This window comes from Caretta caretta, chromosome 20 (genome assembly GCF_965140235.1).
Source record: "Caretta caretta isolate rCarCar2 chromosome 20, rCarCar1.hap1, whole genome shotgun sequence".
NCBI classification, from domain to species: Eukaryota; Metazoa; Chordata; order Testudines; family Cheloniidae; genus Caretta; species Caretta caretta.
The window spans coordinates 18047611-18066086 of NC_134225.1; the positions used below are offsets into that span (position 1 = coordinate 18047611).

The window sequence follows — 18476 nt, forward strand, 5'->3', positions numbered from 1 at the left end:
CAATGCCTCTCAGGATTTAGCTCCGTTTGTAGGATCATAGAATCATAGAATATTAGGGTTGGAAGAGACCTCAGGAGGTCATCTAGACCAGTGCTACTCAAAGTGGTGGTCCGTGGACCGGCGCTGGTCTGCAAGCCATCGGCTGCCAGTCTGCACGCACATTGGAAAAAAAATTTGCCTCTCCCCCACATCAGATAGCTTGAGAAGCATTGGGCTAGACCAATCCCCTGCTCAAAGCAGGACCAACACCAACTAAACTATCCCAGCCAGGGCTTGTCAAGCCAGGCCTTAAAAACCTCTGAGGATGGAGATTCCAACACCTCCCTAGGGAACCCATTCCAGTGCTTCACCACCCTCCTGGTGAAATAGTGTTTCCTAAAATCCAATGTAAACCTCCCCCACTGCAACTTGAGACCATTGCTCCTTTTCCTGTCATCTGCCATCACTGAGAACAGCCGAGCTCCATCCTCTTTGGAACCCCCCCTTCAAGTAGTTGAAGGCTGCTATCAAATCCCCCCTCACTCTTCTCTTCTGTAGACTAAATTAACCCCAGTTCCCTCAGCCTCTCCTTGTAAATCATGTGCCCCAGCCCCTTAATTATTTTCATTGCCCTCCACTGGACTCTCTTCAATGTGTCCACATCCCTTCTGTAGTGGGGGGACCAAAACTGCAATACTCCAGATGTTATTCCTTGACTTTAGCAAAGTTTTTGACATGATCTCGCACAGTATTCTTTCCAGCAAGTTAAAGAAGTATGGGCTGGATGAATGGACTATAAGGGGGATAGAAAGCTGGCTCGATCCTTGAGCTCAACAGGTAGTGATAAATGGCTCCATGTCTAGTTGGCAGCCGGTATCAAGTGGAGTGCCCCAAGGGTCAGTCCTGGGGCTGGTTTTGTTCAATATCTTCATTAATGATCTGGAGGATGGTGTGGATTGTACCCTCAGCAAGTTTGCAGATGACACTAAACTGTGAGGAGTGGTAGATACGCTGGAGAACAGGGATAGGATACAGAGGGACCTAGACAAATTAAAGGATTGGGCCAAAAGAAATCTGATGAGGTTCAACAAGGACAAGTGCAGAGTCCTGCACTTAGGACGGAAGAATACCATGCACCGCTACAGACTAGGGACCAAGCGGCTAGGCAGCAGTTCTGCAGAAAAGGACCGAGGGGTTACGGTGGATGAGAAGCTTTATAGGAATCAACAGTGTGCCCTTGTTGCCAAGACGGCTAATGGCAATTTGGGCTGTATAAGTAGGAACATTGCCAGCAGATCAAGGAACGTGATCGTTCCCCTCTATTCGGCATTGGTGAGACCTCATCTGGAGTACTGTGTCCAGTTTGGACCCCACACTACAAGAAGGATGTCGAAAAATTGGGAAGAGTCCAGCAGAGGGCAACAAAGATTATTAGGGGGCTGGTGATGGTTCCCCTCTATTCGACATTGGTGAGGCCTCATCTGGAGTACTATGTCCAGTTTTGGGCCCCACACTACAAGAAGGATGTGGAAAAATTGGAAAACATCCAGCGGAGGGCAACAAAAATGATTAGGGGACTGGAACACATGACTTATGAGGAGATGCTGAGGGAACTGGGATTGTTTAGTCTGCGGAAGAGAAGAATGAGGGGGGATTTGATAGCTGCTTTCAACTACCTGAAAGGGGGTTCCAAAGAGGATGGATCTAGACTGTTCTCAGTGGTAGCTGATGACAGAACAAGGAGTAACGGTCTCAAGTTGCAGTGGGGGAGGTTTAGGTTGGATATTAGGAAAAATTTTTTCACTGGGGGGTGGTGAAACACTGGAATGTGTTGCCGAGGGAGGTGGTGGAATCTCCTTCCTTAGATATTTTTAAGGTCAGGCTTGACAAAGCCCTGGCTGGGATGATTTAGTTGGGGACTGGTCCTGCTTTGAGCAGGGGGTTGGACTAGATGACCTCCTGAGGTCCCTTCCAATTCTGATATTCTATGGTTCTATGGTTCTATGGAGCATGTGAGTTATGAGAAGAGGCTGAGGGAACTGCGATTATTTAGTCTGCAGAAGAGAAGAATGAGGGGGATTTGATAGCTGCTTTTAACTACCTGAAAGGGGGTACCAAAGAGAATGGATCTAGACTGTTCTCAGTGGTACCAGATGACAGAATGAGGAGTAGTGGTCTCAGGTTGCAGTGGGGGAGGTGTAGGTTGGATATTAGGAAACACTGTTTCACTAGGAGAGTGGTGAAGCACTGCAATGCGTTACCTAGGGAGGTGGTAGAATCTCCTTTCTTAGAGATTTTTAAGGGTCAGGCTTGACAAAGCCTTGGCTGGGATGATTTAGTTGGGGATTGGTCCTGCTTTGAGCAGGAGGTTGGACTAGATGACCTCCTGAGGTCCCTTCCAACCCTGATATTCTATGTGTGGCCTCGCCAGTGCTGAATAGAGGGGAATAATCACTTCGCTCAATCTGCTGGCAATGCTCCCACTAATACAGCCCAATGTGCCACTGGCCTTCTTGGCAATAAGAATTTCCCCGCGCTTCTAGTTTCTACATGAAATTGATCAGGATCTCAATTTTCATTTGCAATTCTGTAATACTCACAGCTCCTTAAAGAGGAAGCTACCAAAATGACAGATCCAGAGTTACTGCTACTTCATTCTCCCTCGCTCCTTTCTGACAGACTTCCAGGGACTGCAGTCCAGTATAGGAAGTCACCAGCTACCGCTTTCTGGGCCCACCTCTGGCTTTTCAGTATGGCCTAGTGACACTATTAAAAGACCTCTCAGTGGGACATGGCAGCAGAAAGAGGTTCTTGTCCACCATGGGACAGAGTGTGAGCAGACTAAAACTAGAATACCCTAAGGAGTGACAGAGGGAGAAAGAGGGAGTGAATGAATAAACGAGCACAGAGAAGGAGGAATTATCCCTGACACCCAATCTTCCCTGTTCTCAAAATTCTGGGTTTTCCCTTCAGGGCCTGTTTAGAACCTGAGGTGGACCCACCCCTCTGGGCATTCCGCTGCGCCTAATGACCCAGATGCAGTGAACCCCCACGGTCTCCCACAGTATTCTTGTCAGCAAGTTAAGGAAGTATGGGCTGGATGAATGCACTACAAGGTGGGTAGAAAGCTGGCTAGATTGTCGGGCTCAACGGGTAGTTATCAATGGCTCCATGTCTAGTTGGCAGCCGGTATCAAGTGGAGTGCCCCAAGGGTCGGTCCTGGGGCCGGTTTTGTTCAATATCTTCATAAATGATCTGGAGGATGGTGTGGATTGCACTCTCAGCAAATTTGCGGATGATACTAAACTGGGAGGAGTGGTAGATACGCTGGAGGGGAGGGATAGGATACAGAAGGACCTAGACAAATTGGAGGATTGGGCCAAAAGAAATCTGATGAAGTTCAATAAGGATAAGTGCAGGGTCCTGCACTTAGGACGGAAGAACCCAATGCACAGCTACAGACTAGGGACCGAATGGCTAGGCAGCAGTTCTGCGGAAAAGGACCTAGGGGTGACAGTGGACGAGAAGCTGGATATGAGTCAGCAGTGTGCCCTTGTTGCCAAGAAGGCCAATGGCATTTTGGGATGTATAAGTAGGGGCATAGCGAGCAGATCGAAGGACGTGATCGTTCCCCTCTATTCGACATTAGTGAGGCCTCATCTGGAGTACTGTGTCCAGTTTTGGGCCCCACACTTCAAGAAGGATGTGGATAAATTGGAGAGAGTCCAGCGAAGGGCAACAAAAATGATTAGGGGTCTGGAACACATGAGTTATGAGGAGAGGCTGAGGGAGCTGGGATTGTTTAGCCTGCAGAAGAGAAGAATGAGGGGGGATTTGATAGCTGCTTTCAACTACCTGAAAGGGGGTTCCAAAGAGGATGGCTCTAGACTGTTCTCAATGGTATCAGATGACAGAACGAGGAGTAATGGTCTCAAGCTGCAGTGGGGGAGGTTTAGATTGGATATTAGGAAAAACTTTTTCACTAAGAGGGTGGTGAAACACTGGAATGCGTTACCTAGGGAGGTGGTAGAATCTCCTTCCTTAGAGGTTTTTAAGGTCAGGCTTGACAAAGCCCTGGCTGGGATGATTTAACTGGGAATTGGTCCTGCTTCGAGCAGGGGGTTGGACTAGATGACCTTCTGGGGTCCCTTCCAACCCTTATATTCTATGATTCTATGATTAGAGTCCAGAGAATGCTGCTGAGGGCTGCCAAGCCAATACCAGCTTCATGGCAGACACTCTACATGGGACTCACTTATTATGGGCACAGAAACGTTACACAAGGCATTATGTTTCACTAACCTGAGAATTTACCAATTCTGTTTGTCGTCTGGGCGCTTGCTGGTGGTAGAAACCAGAACAGTCCAAGGAGAAAAAACACTTGAGAGAAGATGAACAAAATTTGTTTAAAATCTAAGATATGGCAATAAACAACACAGGGAGACATTACTAAATAAAGGAGTCTAAGCACCTTTGTATGAGTCTGACCCTAATCTCAGTTACACTGGTGTCAATTTGGAATGACTCCATTGATTTACTTTTATTGGCATTATCCTGGATTTATCCTGGGACTTAGGAGATCAGAAATAGGATCAGGGCATTGGACCTCATTGATGTGGGGAGAATGGAAGGTAGACACTGGATTTTTCCATTCTAGTCTCATCCTCTGATGCCCTGTAGGAGGCAGCTCGGAAGCTGGAGTCTGAGTAGCTTCTCAATGGCCTGAGGCAGGGTGTCATGGAGTCATGGAGTCTGGTCTATGACACAGCCTGTAACCAGTCCCTTTGGAGAGATCCCTGTAGTGTGCTGGGCCCCAAGGACCTACACAGTTCCACAGGGGCAGACCCGTGGCCTCCAAAACTAGGCCTTTGGGTGCCAGCAATCCCCATAATTTTCCATGGCTCCCAGTAGTAAGTCCAGCAGAGCCAGATTCCAGTGCGAGGTTTGTTCTTTACTCCTTCAGGGAACAATGCTCTCAGTGAGTATTTTCAGTAATGTCAGGCAGCCTTTTCAAAACAAGCTAAGAATGTATTAGCCACCTGGCCTACAGAATCCAACAGTCCTGACTTTAGCATAGAGAGGCACAGGTTAAGACATGGGCCATGCTGACCAATGCCAGGGCTCCCATGAGCCAGGCTGCTGTAGGAACAAACCATCTTGGCGCTCTCTCACCGTCTCTGTTCCTTTAGTTCCAGGTGTGTTTCCTGTGTCTCTGAAAGCTCAGCTCTAAATCCAGCCACCTGTCATCTTTCCCCTTTGTTCTCCCACTCAGTGCATTTGGTTTGCTGCCCTGCAAGCCTCCAGGAAATCTCCTTCCTCTCAGCTGTTGGTCACAAGGAGTGAATGTCCTGGCCATTGGGGTTTCCGCTGTCTTTTCCAGACCCTCCATTCACAGGTGTAAATTTTCTTTATTTAGTTTGTTAATGACTCTGGTCTCCAGCCAGACTGTTGAGTCAAATACCACATCATATCCCTTTACGCTCAATGCACAGAAATGCAAAGGCCGGAGGGAAACTGAAGCATGCACAGGAATCATAAATCATTACCAAAATTCACACAATCACCACACAGGGCTTTCCCCCTTTGCCCTTGTCATTTGCGTTCTGTCAGATATAACCTTCTCCCATTTGTTCCTCCTGGGTCAGCATGCCCAATGCTCAGCAAGGAAACAAACACACGCCCTAGAGAGGGGCAAGATGCACCATAAGTTTGCAGGAGAGCATGTATCTTGCTAATCTGTTTAGCCAAGAGTTGGTGCTGCAGCTGCTCTCTGTCCACCTGTGAAGCCCAGCTGGTAACAGAATGTACATCTACACCGCGCAGCAGACTGCAGCAGCAGGGCTCAGAACCCAGCTCGACAGACTCGGACTCGGGCTCCTGTGCTAAAAGTAGCTGAGTACACAGAGCTTCTAAGTTGTGGCTTGGACTGGAGGTCAGGCTCTGAAGTCTAGGGAAAGGAATGGGCCTCAGCTGGTCCAAACCACAACTTAAAAGTGCTGACTACACCGCTCTTTTTATCATGGTAGCAAAAGCCTGAGTCTGTCAAGGTGGGCTTGGAGGGTCCCTGCCACAGGCTGTGTAGATGTACCCTGATAGGCCAGGGAACCTCCGAAGTACTTCAGGACAGAACCCTTCTAACTTCCCCTCCCTGGCATCTCCAATAAGTTGCCAGCTGGCTACTCCCAGCTATGCAGCGGATAGCGGCTTGCCTGCCACACTCTCCCATACACCACGGCTCTGTCATCACTAACTCGGTTCTACTTACTTGGAGGAAACGCGAAGCCTCGGCGTGCCATGGCTGCTCAGAAGACAAGCTCTGGGATTCTGACCCTGGCACCTTCCTTATTAACCCGAAACAAACCCACAAGCAGAACTGACACAAACTCGTTCACAGCAACTTCCTCTTTACTCCCCTTATCTCTGGTGTCTGGGGAAGTCTCCTTTCTGTGAGCAGACTGTCTTCAGGACACACAGCTCACACAACTTCCACCTTCCTGGGTCTGACCTCTGCCCCTCCGTGCGCTTCCCACAGTGAGTCCACCCGGGCGGGGCTCCTGGGGAAGCCAGAGGGTCAACTCCGCAGTCAGACGTGACTCTCAGCCAGCCAGTAAAACAGAAGGTTTATTAGACGACTGGAACATGGTCTAAACAGAGCTTGTAGGTGCAGAGAATAGGACCCCTCAGCTGGGTCCATTTTGGGGGGCAGTGAGCCAGACAACCATGTCTGCACTTCACTCCATGTCCCCAGCCAGCCCCAAACTGAAACTCTCTCCAGCCCCTCCTCTTCTGGGCTTTGTCCCTTTCCCGGGCCAGGAGGTCACCTGATCTCTTTGTCTCCAACCCTTTAGCGCTCACCTTGGAGGGGGGAAGGGCCCAGGCCACCAGTTGCCAGGAAACAGGGTGTTGGCCATTCTCTGTGTCCAGACTCCTGCACACACCTGCCCTCCAGGGCTCTGCAAAGATCATACACCCTTATCCCACCACCTAGATACTTAAGAACTGCATAGGGGAAACTGAGGCACCCCCACAATATTCAGAGGAAACATTAAGAACAGTCCCGCTTCATCACAGTGCCCTCACAGGCCAACAGGGAATCAGACGGTCCTTACGCTGCATATCCCTTAGCTAAAAGGGTACAAGGCTCATGCTTTCAGTGCAGAAGGTTCTAGGCACAATCCCTGCTGATGACCCATAGTAGAATATGTCTTAGGAGAGGGCCCAGAGGAGGGAACTGGGGAAGGAATAATGGGGGTACAGGAATGTCTTCTCACTAGTCACTCAGTGCAGGATGCCCGGGACACTAGGAGGGTGGCTGGGTCAGGATCTATGCACCCAGGTACTCAGTCTGTGACCCAGGTTTTGACAAGGAGCCTCCTGGAGGGGAGCAGTCTCACAGCTGACTTCTCAGGGACAGAGAAAGGGGTGGCGAAGGGTACCCCAATCCAGGTCCCTGTTCTTCAGGATGCTATTTCTGATAAGTTTTTGGAAAGTAACCTTGTCTCTTTAAATCAAGATGCAGCTCCAATGCCTGTGATAACAGAGGAGTTGGGACCAGGAAATTGCCAGGGGGTAGTTTGCCTGAATACAAATGACCCAACTGACAGAGAAGGGGGTGTTTTCCCCCAGGCTGGTAAGAAACAGGGAGCAGTTACAGGAAGGCTGCTGGGAGAAGGTGAATCTGATCGAAAGGTAAAGACACCTCGCCCAGAGAGCCCCGATCACAGCCCACTAGGGGGCAGGGAAGGACTCAGTGCTGGGAGGAGGAAACACTGGGTAACCCCAAAAAGTGAGCTGGATTTTCTACCTAGGTGCAGTCCTGGGGTTGGGAGACCACTCCCCAAAGGGCCAGCCAATGTGCAGGATCCCCCTGAACACCTATCTTGCCAGACTCTGAGGCACCAAAATTCCAGAAACATGATTAAATTAAGAGCCCACACAGAGGGGAATGCTGGAGGGAAAGAAAAGCCAGTGACTGATTACATGGGAGAGAGTCAAAGGACAGCATGGGTAATGAACAAACTAGACTTACAGTACACTTTCTGAAAAGAGGGCATGATATCATAAAGATACTGGTAAACGTACATCTGAGATAAAAATTTTGGTATTAATGTTAAGTTTTGGGGTAAGAATTTTGACATGGATGTTAAACCTTATGATAATGCTATTTTTCAATTAATACCTGTAAACAGGTTTAAAGCTTATCACAGCAGAGAAACCATAAAAAACCTGGTTTGCTGTGTGTGAATGAGGAAACTGAGGTACACCGCCTGATGGCCTTGATGGCTGGGTGCCAAGAGAAATATAACACAAACTACCTTTGAGCTAGTCAGTGACTAACCCTCTTGCAGTAAGTTAATGGGGGAGGAGTGACGTTCTGTACCTCGGGTGAACAGCCTGCACCCCCATGTTCATCCTTATAATATGACTGTGTGGTATCCAATGCAAAGTTTGTCATATCGGGAGTCTTCGGAAGGCTCATGATGCACTGAGCATTGTTGTTATAGTGATGTTATAGTAATGGTTGTTACAGTAATGGTATAGTAATGTTATGGGCTGTAAATTCATATATATAGTTATGAGGATGACAATGTGTCCTCATGGCTTAAAATAGGCCCAGGCAAAACTCTCCAAGAGCAGAGGGGCAGTTCACACCTCATCAGGGCATGTATGGGACAAACCCAGCCCAGCCTCAAAGGAACAAAGGACACTTGCCTAGGCAGCAACAAAGGGTCTGTTGGACTCTTGAGTGAGTCACCCCACTTCCTTTGGTCAGTTTGGGACTGCAATGAGGTAATGCTCACCTGAGTCTGAAAGAGGGGGGCAAAGCCAAGAGGGAAGAAAGAACATGATAAAAGGGAGAGATGTTTGCCATGCTCTTCCTCTCTCTTCCACCTCCATCTACAGACATCACCACCAAGTGACTGAAGCACTGATCAAAGTGGAGAGCCTGGCTGAAGGGCAACCAGCCAGCCTGTGGTGAGAAGCATCTAAATATGTAAGGACACTGAAAGTGTTAAGATCAGCTTAGAATGTGTTTTGTTTCTATTTCATTTGACCAAATCCAACTTGTTTTGCTTTGACTTATAATCACTTAAAATCTATCTTTGTAGTTAATAAATCTCTTTGTTTATCCTACTGAAGCAGTGTGTTTGGTTTGAAGCGTGTCAGAGACTCTCCTTGGAATAACAAGCCTGGTACATATCAATTTCTTTGTTGCACTGACGAATTTATATAAGCTTGCAGCGTCCAGCAGGCATAACTGGACACTGCAAGACGGAGGTTCCTAGGTTTGTGTCTGGGACCGGAGATATTGGTTAGTGTCATTCGGTTGCACAATCCAAGGAGCAGCTTATATGCCAGAGGCTGTGCGTGAACAGCCCAAGAGTGGGGGTTCTCACAGCAGAGCAGGGTAAGGCTGGCTCCCAGAGTCAAAGAAATGGACTGATCTAGCAGATCACCGGTCCAGATAACACCAGAGGGGAACATCACAGTGGGGCAGAGAGCAGGGTTGTATGTGCAGCTTGTTACTCCAAGTAGAGTTCACACTTTAAGCACCAATATTTGTGATTTTAACTGAGTCTTAAGTGCACTGGCTAAAAACAGTCAGGAGGAGGTCACAATTTTGTTATTTTCTGTTTGTTTGTTTGTTTATTTCGGGAAAGGGAAATAAGCACAAGAAAGCAGAAATATGACTACCAGTGAGGCAGCTAAAAAACTAGATCTGGCCAGACTGGAAGCGGCAGAGAAGGCAAAGGACTGCGAGTTTCAAATGTGGCAGGCAGAAATGAGGCTCAAAGAAGCAACTGCAGCCAGGGAAACTATGGAAGCAGAGGCAGCCAGGAAGGCAGCCAGAGAGGAGGTTGCACACAGAAGGGCTATAGAAGAAAAAGAGAAAGAGAGGGAAGAAAGAGAAAGAGAGCGGGAAGAAAGAGAACAGAGAGAGAGAGAGCGAAAACACCAACTGGACCTGCTAGAGAAGCAGAACCAGAACCCCCCGACCCCAACAACTCTCATCACTCCAAAAATCCACAAATGGGAACACTTATGTCTTGCATACAGGATGATATTGCTGAATATCTGACTACCTTTGAAAGGCTGTGTGTAATACATGAAATAATAAGAGAGTTCCTAACCTGATTGCGAAATTAACTGGTAAAGCTCGAAGTGTATTCAATGGAATGCCTATTGAAGATGCTTTAGACTACTGTAAATTTAAAGATACTGTTTTGCAAAGATTTCAAATTACCCCTGAAACATAGAGTTACATTTAGGAATTTTAAGAGGGATATTGGGATGAGTAATGGGGAATATGTAAACAAAATGAAAGATTTGTTGGGGAAATGGGTGAGGGGTAAAGAGGTGGCAAGTTTTCAAGGAATGCTTGATCTTGTTGCTCAAGAGCATTTCTTAAGCATATGTAAGGCTGAAGTAAACCAGTGTCTATGGGACGAAGATGTCAAATCTGTGGATGAGATGGCTCTTTTAACTGATGCCTTCGAACAGACTCAGGCGTCTATTGACGGCAGGCCACAGAAAGAGGGGTTTAAAACTGGTGGGAAGGGAGGATCCCATTTTGCCCCTGGGAAGAGAGAAGGGGGTTGGGAGCCTAAACGAGTTATAGAATCTGGCCCTAAATTAACTTTGCCTGTTTGCAAATTTCCCCCAAATGGATTGCAATTCCCTTGAATAAAAACAACGAGGAGTCCTTGTGTCACCTTAGGGACTAACACATTTATTTGGGCATAAGCTTTCATGTATCTGATGCACCTGATGAAGTGGGTTATAGCCCACGAAAGCTTATGTCGAAGTAAATCTGTTAGTGTCTAAGGTGCCACAAGGACTCCTTGTTGTTTTTGCTGATACAGACTAAAACCGCTACCCCTCTGAAATCAATTCCCTTGAATATAGTCATGGTTCAACATTATCCATGGAATAATTTTGCTGAATGACTTATTCGATGTTCAGTTCTCAAGCTGTTTTAATTGATTGCTTAAGTCACCCAGTCTTATTTCGAACTCTTAAATTCTGGTGCCTAAGTCCCCTACAGTTACTATTTTGATAGTCACTTCCCACTAAAGCTGTGTGGGGTGGGGAAGATACAACAACAAAATTGTTGAAAAATTGTCTGTACATATTCATATACATATATATATATATACACATATATGGTCTGTACATATTTTGAAATATAAAAAATTTCAGCCAGCTACATAGTTGCTCAAAAACTATAAAAACTTTGACATTTTTCCTCCCTACATTCTCCCCTCTCCCCCTTTTGTTGAAATTCAAAATGTTCTTGTTTCTTCCCCCACTCCTTTTTTTGGTTAAAGTTTATGGTTTCAATGCATTTGTGATAAATGAAGGGCGGTTATTGACACCCAGCCAGCCAATTAGCTAAAAAGTCCCTTTTGGTGGCTGTTCTCTGCTTGCTTTACCTGTAAAGGGTTAACAAAGTCCCCCAGGTGAAGAAAAGGGAGTGGGTACCTGACCAAAAGAGCCAATGGGAAGGCTAGAACTTTTTTAAATGGGGAAAAAACTTCCCCTTTGTGTCTCTGTTGTTGTTGCTCTGTGAAAGAGGGGAACAGGGAGCAGTTATGCTATGAGAAGCTTTAAGACAGGTATGATCATAAATCATCAGATCATACCTAGAACTACTTATTTGGAACTCCCAAATGTGTAAGTGGATCAGGAATGTTTAGAAAGACCCAATTAGGGTTATTTCTGCTTATTTCTTATGGCTAATGGTCTCCTCTGTGCTAACCCCAGATGCTTTTGTTTGCTTGTAACCTTTAAGCTGAACCCTCAAGAAAGCTAGTTTGGGTGCTTAATTTTTGGAATCTAGCAAATGCCTAAATTACAGATGCATTTTTCTTTCTTTTCTGTTTTTAATAATATTTACCTGTTTTAAAGAACAGGGTTGGATTTTTGGTGTCCTAAGAGGTTTGTGCATACGTTGTTTAATTAGCTGGTAGCAACAGCTAATTTCCTTTGTTTTCTTTCTCAGCTCTTCCCAGAGGGGGGAGGAGGTGAAAGGGCTTGAGGGTACCGCACAGGAAGGAATTCCCAAGTGTGTCTTCCTGGATTCCAAAAGGGGTTTTGCATTTGGGTGGTGGAAGTGTTTACCAAGCCAAGGTCAGAGAGGAGCTGTAACTTTGAGAGTTTAATACAAGCGTGGAGTGGCAAGTATTAATTTTTAAAATCCTAGCAGGCCCCACCTTCCACACTTGAAGTACCAGAGTGTGGAATCAGCCTTGACAGCATTTTTGTCAAAACTCTGAAAAAAGTCAGCCAGCTCTATTGTCTGCTGGTATTCTCCAATATTCACCTTAAACTTTCTTTCTGTACTGCCTTGTCCATATTAGAGCTACCCAATGCAGTGACGACACTGCTATTGTTACTCAAGCTAGCTTTTATCTCCTGAATGCAGTGTAGACATTCCCTGAATGTCACAGGACCCATATGCAGCAGGAGCAGGACCTGGGAGTGTTTCTAGCTATGCTCCCATAGAAAGAGGGGTGCAGGCAGGAGGGTTTGAAGGGGTATTGGCCGAGCAGATGTTCCTCACAAAGAAATATGGTATGGATAGTGCAGGAGACCAGAAGCTGCAAACTTGGGAGTGGGCAAGCAGTCATAGAATGATAGAATCTTAGAATACCAGGGTTGGAAGGGACCTCAGGAGGTCATCTAGTCCAACCCCCCGCTCAAAGCAGGACCAATCCCCAATTAAATCATCCCATTAAGTCATCTCCTGAAAATACAAGGAGAGAAGAGTTTTAAGGTCTTCTTTCCCCATAGAAGACAACTAGAGGTAAGATGTCTTCCTGATCCCTAATAGAAATCTTTGTGCTCCCCCACTGAGCAATGAGGAGTGGATGGGAGAGTCCTGTGTAACCAGAGGCCAAATGAATAAGGGCACACAGGGAAAGCCCTGTCTCATCCTCAAAACTTGCAGTGCTAGGAGAATGAAAAACCCCTCAGACCCATGCCCCTAAGCAATATCAGAGGATGAGACCTGAATGGAAAAAACGGAGTGTCTGGGCTTTAGTATCCTGTCATTTACATCCAGCTTTTACTGGAAATTCTCCTGATCCTATTTACACTGGTATAAATCTGAATTACCTCAGTGACACCGGAGCAACCCCATTGTCTTCAAAAGTTTTGCACAAATCTAACTGATTGGAACTAAGGCCTTGTCTACACTAGGAAGGGTTTGCTGGTATAACTATTTTAAAGAACCCGTCAGGCTTCTTAGAATAGAACTCATAGTATGTAGTTAGGGCTGCCAAAGTTCTAATAGCACAAAACCGAACACCCTAGCCCTATCCCCTGCCCTGCCCCTGCCCCGAGACGCTGCCCCTGTCCCGCCCCTTCTCCAAGGCCCCCACCTCTCATTCGCTCCATCCCCCCTCTCTCTGTCGCTCGCTCTCCCCCACCCTCACTCGCTCATTTTCACCAGGCTGGGGCAGGGAGTTGGGGGCAGGAGGGGGTGAGGGCTCCAGCTGGGGGTGTCGGCTCTGGGGCGGGGCCAGGGATGAATGGTTTGGGGTGCAGGAGGGGGTTCTGGGCTGGGGTGGGGGGCTGAGGGCTTTGGCTGGGGGTGCAGGCTCTGGGGTGGGGCTGGGAAAAAGGCCCAGGTAGTGACTGTCAAATTGTGGAGGTGAATGCGTGGTGACGCAGGTGGTGTCGGAGACAGGACCTTTGGACCATGGGATGTTGTTCTGGGAAGAAGGATTGCTAGGAAGAGATGGGATCCACCTAACGAAGAAAGGGAAGAGCATCTTCGCAGGCAGGCTTGCTAACCTAGTGAGGAGGGCTTTAAACTAGGTTCACCAGGGGACGGTGACCTAAGCCCAGAGGTAAGTGGAGTGGGATACCAGGACAAAACACAAGGAGGAGTGTACATGACGGGAAACCTCCTGATTCATACTGAGAAAGTAGGGGCAATCAGCTAGTTTCCTTAGGTGCATGTACATGAACGCAAGAAGCCTGGGAAACAAGCTAGAAGACTTGGAAGTCCTGGCACAGTCAAGGAACTATGATTTGATTGGAATAACAGAAACTCGGTTTAGAGGCTAGAGCAACAAGGGTGGTGTCGTGGTGGGCGTGTGCCACCAGATCAGAAGGATGAGTTAGACGAGGCTTTCTTCAGACAACTAACAGAAGTTTCCAGATCACAGGCCCTGGTTCTAATGGGGGACTTCAGTCACTCTGTCATCTGCTGGGAGAGCAATACAGCAGTGCACAGACAATCCAGGAAGTTTTTGGAGAGTGTTGGGGACTCAATGTGGGGGTTTTTTTGGCTTGTTTTTTCGGTTTGGGGTTTGGGGGTTTTTCTGGCCTTGGTCTTCACAGACAAGGTCAGCTCCCAGACTGCTGCACTGGGCAGCACAGTATGGGGAGAAGGTGAGCAGCTCTCAGTGGTGAAAGAAGAGGTTAAGGACTATTTAGAAAAGCTGGACATGCACAAGTCCATGGGTCCAGATCTAATGGCTCCAAGAGTGCTGAGGGAGTTGGCTGATATGATTGCAGAGACATTGGTCATTATCTTTGAAAATTTGTGGTGATCCGGGGAGGTCCCGGACGATTGGAAACAGGCAAATATAATGCCCATATTTTAAAAAGGGAAGAAAGAGAACCGGGGAACTACAGACTGGTCATCCTCACTTCAGTCCCCAGCAAAATCATGGAGCAGGTCCTCAAGGAATCCATTTTGAAGCAGTTGGAGGAGAGGAAGGTGATCAGGAACAGTCAACATGGATTCACCAAGGGCAAGTCATGCCTGACCAACCTAATTGCCTTCTATGATGAGATAACTGGCTCTGTGGATATGGGGAAAGCAGTGGATGTGGTATATCTTGACCTTAGCAAAGCTTTTGATACTACTGTAACTTTCTGGCAAGAATACTGTATGGATTGTATGGATGGACTATAAGGTAAATAGAAAGCTGGCTAGATTGTCGGGCTCAATGGGTAGTGATCAATGGTTTGATGTCTAGTTGGCAGCCAGTATCAACCCAGACACCCGAACCCAGACCTGAGCAGCACCCAGGTGCCCGCAACTCAGAGAACCGCACCTGTAACTCCCCGCCCAATCATCCACAGGGCACGCTTCTCGGGGAGCCTTGAGCCTGGTGGGCCCAGACTATCATCAGAGCCTACCTCTAGAAGCAGTGCCTCTGCCAGCACACTCGGACATGGGGCCCTGCTTCACGTGTGGCCATTTCGGACACTTACAGCACTAATGTCCTGAGATGGATTGTAGCTTTGGCCAGGTCTGCACCAGGGAATCCCAGACCCACAAGCCATCCTCCCCGAAGCTGACAACGCCAGTGGAAGTAGGCCCCAAGCCAGTCACGGCCCTCCTGGATTCAGGATGTGGGCACACCCTCATATGGCAGGGAGTCATCCCGAACCCAAAAAGGACCGACGGAGAGATTTGACTCCAGTATGGTCACGGAGACATAAAAGTGTACCCATGGGTCCAGGTACTTTTAACGATAAATGGGGTGACCGAGGAGATGATGGTAGAGTTGGCCCCCGCCCTTGCCTGTCCCGTCATTCTTGGCCGGGACTGGCTGGGCTTTAATGACCTTCTCTGGGAGGCCAGCCTTCGGGGAACTCTTCCTCTGACAGCTCTAGGGGAAGATGTAGTAGCAGACCAGGACCTTGAGGCCAACTAAGAGCAACACCGTGAACCAGAGGAAGAGGAACAGGGAGAAGAAAACCCTGATGAGTCCCGGACCCAAACCTCATCCCCAGATCCAGTGGGGGGAACACCCTCCGAGAACCTCCCTACCCGACTTCCCTCAAGACTAATGGGATGACCCCACCCTTGAACATGCCTATAACCAAGTGTCCCACGTCAATGGGACTGTAGTAAACCCCCAGAGAGCACTACAGTTGCCACAGTTTGAGCTCACAGCCGATCGCCTCTCTTGGGTAGAGCGGGACCCCCAGACCCAGGAGGTCCAGACCCAGCTGGTCATTCCCCAGTGCCATAGGAGAAGTGTTCTGAAGCTCACTCACGACATCCCTGTGGCCGGCCACCTGGCTTGGGTCTTATCCCGCTTCTATTGTCCGGGAGTTCACTGGGATGTAAGGGACTATTGCCACTCATGGCCAGACTGCCAGTTGGGTGTCGAAGGGGTGTCGAAGGAGCCCTTAGTTCCCTTGCCTGTGGTGGGAGTGCCCTTTGAGCGAGTTGCCACGGACCTGATCAGGCCCCTGTCCAAGAACAAGGCTGGGTTCCATCATATCCTCGTCATCCTGGACTATGCCACTGGTTTCCCTGAGGCCATCCTGCTGTGGAACACCAGCCCCACACTGTCGCGGCTGAGCTGGTGAAGGTTTTCACCCTGGTGGGGCTTCCCAGAGAGCTCCTCACCAACCAGGGGACCAATTTAACATCCCAGTTACTCCGTCAAGTGTACGCCCTGCTAGGCCTTCGGAAGCTGCAAATGTCCATATACCATCCCCAGATGGATGGGCTCGTCAAGCGCTTTCATAAAACGCTCAGGACAATGCTGAGGAAGTTTCCTCCTCAAGAACTGTGACGGTAGGACTAGCTAGTTCCACCGTTGCTCCTGGCCATCCGTGAAGTACCCCAAGTCATCCACCAAGTTCTCCCCCTTTGAACTCCTGTATGGACACCAGCCCCATGGGGTATTGGATCTAAGGAGAGAGGCCTGGGAGTACACCCCCTTCAACTGTCATGGGGATTCACCAATATGTACTGCAACTGTGAGACCGGCTTGACCGAGCCAGGACCCACTCCTGAGAAAATCTTCAGGTGGCCCAAGGGATCCAGGAGCGGTGCTATAGCCACGGGGCCCGAACAAGAAGCTTTGCACCCAGGGACCAGGTACTTCTACTCCTCCCATCAGAAGAGTCAAAACTCCTGGCCCAGTGGCAAGGCCCATACAAAATTGTCCATCAAGTGGGGCCTGTCACCTATGAGGTTCACCAACCCAACTGGAGGAAGAAGAAACAGGTATACCACATGAACCTCTTGAAACCCTGGCATGCCTGGGAAGGATTGCTAATCGCCCCCTACCCACCAGAACCAGCCCTAGGGCCCCAAGTGCCTGAGTTGGACAAACGGAGGAGCCCCAGTTGGGTGACACGATGTCAGCTGATCAACGGAAAGAAGCTCAGTGCCTCCTGGAAGCCTTCCAGAAGACTTTCACCACACGCCCTGGCCAGACCACCATCATACGGCACACGATCCAGTCAACCCCGGGACAAGTGGTCTGGGAAGCGGCCTGCCCCCTCCCACGGCAGATGCAAGAGATCATGGAGAAGGAAGTCCAAACAATGGTAGAACTGGGAGTCATTGAGTGGCGCAGCCCCATTGTACTGGTCCCAAAACCTGACAGGAGCCATCGACTTTCGGAGATAAATGCAGTCTCGATGTTTGACGCCTATCCGATGCCCCGGATTGATGAGCTCCTTGACCATCTGGGAACTGCGAATTACATCACCACACTTGATCTCACAAAAGGGTATTGGCACATCTCCCTGGACCTGTGTTCCAGAGAGAAGACAGTGTTTGCCACCTGAACGGGGCTGTATCAATTTGTCCGGATGCCCTTCGGTCTCCATGGGGCCCCAGCTCCCTTTCAGAGCATGATGGATCACCTCCTGACTCTGCATATCACCTAAGCAGCTGCTTACCTAGACAACATTGTTATCAATAGTCCCCACTGGGAAGAACACTTAATCTGGGTAGCAGCTGTCCTGCAGACCATTCAGAAAGCAGGCCTCATGGCCAACCCGAAGAAATGTTGGATTGGATGGCAGGAAACTACCTACCTAGGTTATACCCTAGGGTGAGGCCTCGTACTGCCCCTTGTAGGGAAAGTTCAAGCCCTGCAGGCCTGCCCAGTGCCAACTACAAAGTGGCAGGTACAGCAGTATTTGGGCGTAGCAGGATACAATTGACGCTTCATCCCCCAGTTCACATCCGTCGCGGCTCTTTTAACTAAGGACAGCCCACGTCGAGTACATTGGTCTGTGGAATGCGAAGAGGCATTCCAAACTTTCAAGGAGAGCCTGTGTCAGGAACCTGTACTATTCAGCCCCAATTTTGACCAAGAGTTCCTGGTCCAGACGGATGCTTTGGAGGTGGGGCTGTGGGCGGTCTTGTCCCAGGAGGTGGATGGGGAGGAGCACCCTGTTCTCTACATTAGCTGGAAGCTCCTCCCCAGAGAACGCCACTATGCAATTTATAGAAAAGGAGACGCTCACCATCAAATGGGTGATTGAGGTCCTTAGATACTGCCTTTTTGGGAAACCCTTCATTCTGATAACCGATCATGAGCCCTTAGGGTGCTTGGGCAACATGAAAACTGCCAACACTCAGCTGATGAGAGGGTATCTCACCTTGCCACAGTATGCCTTCATGACCCTGCCTTGTAGAGACAGATAGGCAAGCCTGCTGCAACACAGACCCAGGGTCTGAACCATGCCCCCAAAGCTGCAGACTTCACTGAAAACAG

At 48.6% G+C, this 18476-nt stretch overlaps 1 protein-coding gene across 2 annotated transcripts in view; it reads right to left on the reverse strand.

Moving 5' to 3' along the window:
- The window catches only part of LOC125629801 (adhesion G protein-coupled receptor E3), a 26248-nt gene extending 19923 nt beyond the window's left edge, over positions 1–6325 (reverse strand). For both annotated transcript variants that reach the window (XM_075121626.1, XM_075121627.1), the window contains exons 1-2: positions 6245–6325; positions 4282–4359 (exon numbers count right to left, since the gene is read on the reverse strand). In XM_075121626.1, the coding sequence (XP_074977727.1) occupies positions 4282–4359; positions 6245–6275 (109 nt within the window). In that variant the 5' untranslated portion in view covers positions 6276–6325. The remainder of the gene's footprint in view (positions 1–4281; positions 4360–6244) is intronic.
- Positions 6326–18476: the final 12151 nt, after the last annotated feature.